General features: G+C 36.0%; 1 protein-coding gene across 1 annotated transcript in view; it reads left to right on the forward strand.

Moving 5' to 3' along the window:
- The window catches only part of LOC148941288 (uncharacterized), a 287,630-nt gene extending 281,898 nt beyond the window's left edge, over window positions 1–5,732 (forward strand). Inside the window, exon 6 of the mRNA XM_089104141.1 lies at window positions 5,526–5,732. Within this exon, the coding sequence (XP_088960267.1) occupies window positions 5,526–5,732 (207 nt within the window). The remainder of the gene's footprint in view (window positions 1–5,525) is intronic.
- Window positions 5,733–6,000: the final 268 nt, after the last annotated feature.

The following is a 6,000-nucleotide window of genomic DNA, read 5'->3' on the forward strand; positions in this document are numbered from 1 at the left end:
GCATATTGAATTTAAGGTTCACTCGTTTTAAGATTTACATATTCATTTACATAAATATTTATTCTATGTTTGTTTGTTTTGATTGTTTATTTAATTTCTTTTCGTTTTAAGTTTCATTTATACTTCAATAGCAAAATATGTTTTTTTTCGTTTTAACCTTTATTTTCATATTCAATCCAAGCATTACTCGCTTTAAGATCTATTTATTTATTTATATTATTGCTAATTGTATGTTGTCATTTGTCATGTTTTTTCCTATGATTGATTGTTTAATTTCTGTTCATTTCGGGTTTCATTTATTCTTTAATAGCAATTTCTTGTCATTTTGAGTTTGAATTCTAACAGGTATTTGTATCTGCTGAGCTTACGTTTAAAATGGCCTTTACTTTTCTTAGAAAAACTTGTTTTTTTGGAAAGATTTTTTTCATTAATTCTAATAAAAGAGTGGTGAATGTACTATACAGAGCGATATATATATATATATATATATATATATATATATATATATATATATATATATATATATATATATATATATATATATATATCGCTCTGTATAGTACATTTATATATATATATATATATATATATATATATATATATATATATATATATATATATATATATATATATATATATATATATATATATATATATATATATATATATATATATATATATATATATATATATATATATATATATATATATATATATATATATATATATATATATATATATATATATATATATATATATATATATATATATATATATATATATATATAACAGTATAGGCATTTACACTGCGATAAAAGTGACAGGAGAGAAGTAAGCAGAAGAGGGGTGAGAGAGTTGTCTGCAAGAGCCGTGGTACCCGCTGGGCTTGCCCCTTAAATTGCGGGACAAGGTAGGCAGCCTCCAACGTTTCCCTTACTTCTCTTGTAAGTGAATTTCTGCTATTAACATTTTTGGCTCCGCCCACGGACTGATCTTGGACTCTGTGTGATTACGTTCTGTACAAAATATGCCGCCGGATGATACTGGTACGAAAGAGATATTGATACGGAATGCCGTGTTGAATTTCGCAGTAAGAGCGTATAAAGCGGGAAACCAGAGTGCGGATATAATGAGCAAAGCTGCAGAGTTCTTCGAGTTGGATGATATACGGAATGCAAAGAAATTACTTTGGTCTGAGGCAGGCCAGTCAACTAGGCCAACTAATTGTGACAAATCTACTGACCACATATTCGATATCAAAAAAGCACTGAAATATTGCGATGACAACAAAGTCAATTTGCCGTGTTTTGTTATCTATGTGCCTGACGAGGTTCCTATGATTGCCGGAGAAATCTCAGTGACACTGACCAGGAAAGTGAATGAGCTTAGTGCTAAGTTTGACAGTTTTGTGAGATCCGCGAGTCAGTCCCAACCGGCAGCCTCCTCTGTTCCACTGCAAACTGCGACAGTGTCGACTTATGCAGTTGTGCTAAAGAATCCCATGAAAGGACAGGACGATCCGTTTCACGAAAGTATTATCTCGATAAAGTATGTGGAAGCAATTGTGGAAATATTGTGGAACTGAAAACTCACAAAACCGACTGGAAAGTTGTTCTGAACGATTAAGATGCTGCGAAATCAGTTGCCCAGGCTATTGCTAAGTCTGACTCAAGTATTAAAGCAAAAGTGTCCAGTCCTGCGGTCTTTGGCATAATCAGGCACGTACCCACTAGCGTTAGTGAGGAGGATCTTTGTGGTCTTGTGAATAATTGTTCTGAGGCCTCTCAGATCGGTAAAACGAGATCGTTCAGACTGAAATTTGTGACCAAGCATCATCTAGCCTCCGCGGTGAAATCTCCGCTTATTATAGGCAACGAACGAATTCCAGTTGAGGACTTTCATTTTCTCCTGAGGCGTTGCTATAAGTGTCAGGCCTATGGACATATTGCAAAGGACTGCTCTAATAAATCAAGATGCTCAAACTGCGGAGGAGGCCATACTAATTCTAAAGACACCCCGTGCCAGAACCAGATGAAGTGCGCCCTCTGTGGCTCCAATAAGCACCCCTGCTACAGTTTCAGTTGTCCAGAAGCCAAAAAAACCCTTTCTAAGCGATGACCAGCTCCAATCCCCTGAAAATAGTGACGTGGAATATAAATAACGGAGTACTATCTAAATTACCACTATTAGAAAACCTTGCTAACAAATTTGACAGTGTGTGCGTGCAGGAACATTTCCTGTCGGCTGAGGGACTCTAGCTCTTACAACTAAACGAAAACGTAAATGTGTTTGGCATTCTTTCTAGGAGGTCGGGAAGAGGTCGTCCTTCTGGGGGTGTTGCTATCATTGTCCGTGCCTCGCTTCGTGCCTCGACGTTTAAAGAAGCGGACTTATATTGCAGTGAAAATTGAAAATGATGTAGTGCTCTAAGTCTATATGCCAACGAACTACAAGAATGTTCAATCTGACAATAAGTTTAATATTGCTTGTGGAAAAGTAGCCGCTGTTGCTACATTATGCGCGGCGGAAAAACTTTCATGTATTATTGCCGGAGATATGAACTCTAACCTCTCTGATGCTAATGATCCGAGAGGTCAAATCCTGCTCGACGCCTGCCCAAGTCTGAGGGTACTGAGAAACAGAGTAGACTTCACGTATGTGCATAATTCCGGTTCCACGTCCTCGCTCGACTTTCTGCTCTGCTCTCCCGACTTGAGGACTCACGGTGACTGTGAGGTAGATATCGGCTTTTGTGTTTCTGATCACCTTTCAGTGGCTAATATCTTTATTATTAAGTACCTCCTGAATAATGCCCCAAATGATACTCCAAAGGAGAAAAAGTGGTTCCAAAAGACTGAATGGCATAAAGCTAATTTAGCCATTTTCAGGTCTGTGCGTGACGGAATCCTGGAAAAGATTAAGGTCCCTTTCCAGCTACTACTCCAAAGCTCACCGATTGCACGTGATGAGAAACAAATACTTCTAAATATCTACTGTAGTGAAATAACTCACGCCTTGCGCTGTGCAGAAAAAACCGCGGTTCCTATTCGTAAAGTGAGAATTGGGTCAGAAGTTCCAGGATGGTCGGAAAACCCAGCTTTGGTTAATGCGTGTCGACAAGCTAAAATGTGGTATAGTGTAGGGATTGATTCGGGTCGTCCTAAACAAGGTGTTGTAAACAGTGTTCGATTGTATACAAAGCGGCAGTTCTCCAAATGTCTCGCCTTGCATCGCTATCGTGTGATTGATGAAAATAGTGAGTCGCTACGAGTCGATCCAAATAAAATTTGGAAGTTCATCAAAAAGAATTGATCTGATAAAGCGCCTAGTAACGAATCCGCCCCAGTGAAAGTGAATGGAATAGTTATTTCGCGAGCAAGTTTGCTGCACCTGATCCTGAATTTGAGAGCAAGTGTGAGAGAGATCTTGATCTCTGTTTAGAATCTTTGGAACTGGATCTTGGCCATCCAGTGAGTGTGTCGGATGTTCATTCAGCTATCTTTAAACAAAAAAAGAAGTACTCTAAAGGAGTAGATAATATCTGTGGTATGCATCTGATTCTCGGTAGTGAACTGTTAAAAGTACATCTAGCAGTTATGTTCCAAATGATTTTTAGTTGCGGTCTAGTGCCAGATATTTTTTGTACCGGTGTAATCACCCCTGTCATCAAGAAAGGTAAAGACCCATCTGAATGTTGTTCGCCCGATAACCTTTGCTCCTGTTTTTTGTAAATTGATGGAGTTATTAGTTATTGAGGAGATAAAGTATGTTTGTAGTACGCCAGACTCGCAGTTCGGTTTCAAGAGAAATATTAGCCGCGAGCACGTGCATAACCTATTATCTAATGTTTTGTTGGACGCAGATGCTAAAGGAGAAACCGTGGTACTTGCAGGCCACGACGTTCGCGGGGCTTTTGATTCGGGTATTCATGCACAACTGCTTGTCTCTGCGTTTAAGAGAGGTCTTGACAGATCTATAATTGCTACTTATAGGAACATGTATTTTAAGTTGAAGGTTAGACTAAGGGTACTAAAAAACCAGAGCCCGATCCGATTTCTTCATACCAGTACAAAAAGGCATTCGCCAAGGGGCTTTATCATCACTGCCTCTTTATAATAACAGCATCATCGAGGCTCAGAAGACGGTGAAAACGTGTTTTATTTTTCGTGGAATTGATTTGTCTCTTGTTAATTATGACAACGACATTTTAAATCTGAGTAGATCCGTCAGTGGCATAGAGAGTAATTTCAGAGTTTTGTCTAATGAATATGCTAACATAGGCCTAGAATTCAACTCCAGCAAAAGCGAGGTGGTCGTCTTTAATTGTCGTAAGAAAGAGTTGGCACCTGTCATATTTGCACTAGGTAGTAATACTGTTACTGCAGCAGCATCAATGACTTACCTTGGTTTGCCAATTGGGTTTAATCTTAAAGCTACCCGGTCCTGTCTAATAAATTATTTCAAACAGAAAGTCCAAAAAGCGTATGGGATGATTTTATCATGCAAACGCCTATATAACCGCCGCATTCTAGCACGGATCTTCAATTCCTTTGCCACCCCTCATGTCGTAGCTTTGTCACCTTTCTGGTCTTTGTTCCCTTTTGATGATAAAAAAAACAATCCGTACAGTGTTCTATTAGTTTGCAAAATATCTGCTTAGCCTTCCCCCATAGCGAAAAAACCGCCAGATTTCAGCACGTTACGGACACGATGACCCCTTCGTCGTGATCGCGACCAGGAGGGGAAAGTTCCTGAAATCTTTAGACCCAACGCATAGTATGTTTGAAGCTATAGTTAGTCCTGTGTAATGGTTGTCTTTTTATGTAAATAGTTTCGCCTTTGGTTTTTGAAGTATTAATTTAAGTTGCTCGTTTGTTTGATGTGTTGTTGTTTTCTTTTCATTTTCTCTCTACTCCATTTTTACTTTTTTTGTATTGTTAAAGATGGGTAATAAAAATCATTCATTCATTTTTTTTTTTATTTTTTTTTTTTTTTTTTTTTTTTTTTTAGCCAAGTAATTACCGTAGTACAATATATATATATATATATATATATATATATATATATATATATATATATATATATATATATATATATATATATATATATATATATATATATATATATATATATGTGTATATATATGTATATATATATACATATATATATATATATATATATATATATATATATATATATATATATATATATATATATATATATATATATATATATATATATATATATATATATATATATATATATATATATATATATATATATATATATATATATATATATATATATATACACGTATACACGTAAGCTGGCTTTGGGTAAGACCCCTCTGGCACATATAGGTTTTCACCTACATGTCCGAGAGAAGGGGGGTCTCACCCCGAAGATAGCTTACATGTACTATGCTATTAGATTAACATATCACTCGTACTATTCTCACTCTCATCTTAATTGATGGTTTACATCGATAATTTAAAATTGATGGTAATTGTACGAGCTATTTCTAGGTTTACAAGGGATATCGTGACCAAGCTAAGATAATTAAATCCTTTGGATCACTTGATGTGAAGAAAGGCTGTCTATACTACCCTAATAAGATAACCTACAATAGGAAGTTGGATTATTTTGTGGTAGTTGATGGGGGAGAACGCTTTCTGTGTCTTCAGCTTTTTAGTCTGGCGGGTGTGCTCGTCAGACCAATTAAAATCGAGTGAGTCAATTTTGTCCTTGTCCTTTTCTCTAAGCTTCAATTTATTTTACCATCAATTTGTTTTTATTTCCTGGACTAACACATAGTGGATAAAACTGTAAAGCTTATACTATCGCACACTTTTCTTAGTCTTTTTTCTTACTTAAACACCCTTAAGAACGTGGAAAAGGCTTAATGTAAGCCCGTCAAAGAACCATTAACCTTTTTTCGTCACCGAAGAAATGGAAGCAATTTGACTCCATATATATTTATCTGGATTGCCTCTGACTTAA

The sequence above is a fragment of the Artemia sp. Qi Xiang Cuo genome, chromosome 18 (assembly GCF_049724085.1).
Source record: "Artemia sp. Qi Xiang Cuo chromosome 18, ASM4972408v1, whole genome shotgun sequence".
In the NCBI taxonomy this organism is placed as follows: Eukaryota; Metazoa; Arthropoda; class Branchiopoda; order Anostraca; family Artemiidae; genus Artemia; species Artemia sp. Qi Xiang Cuo.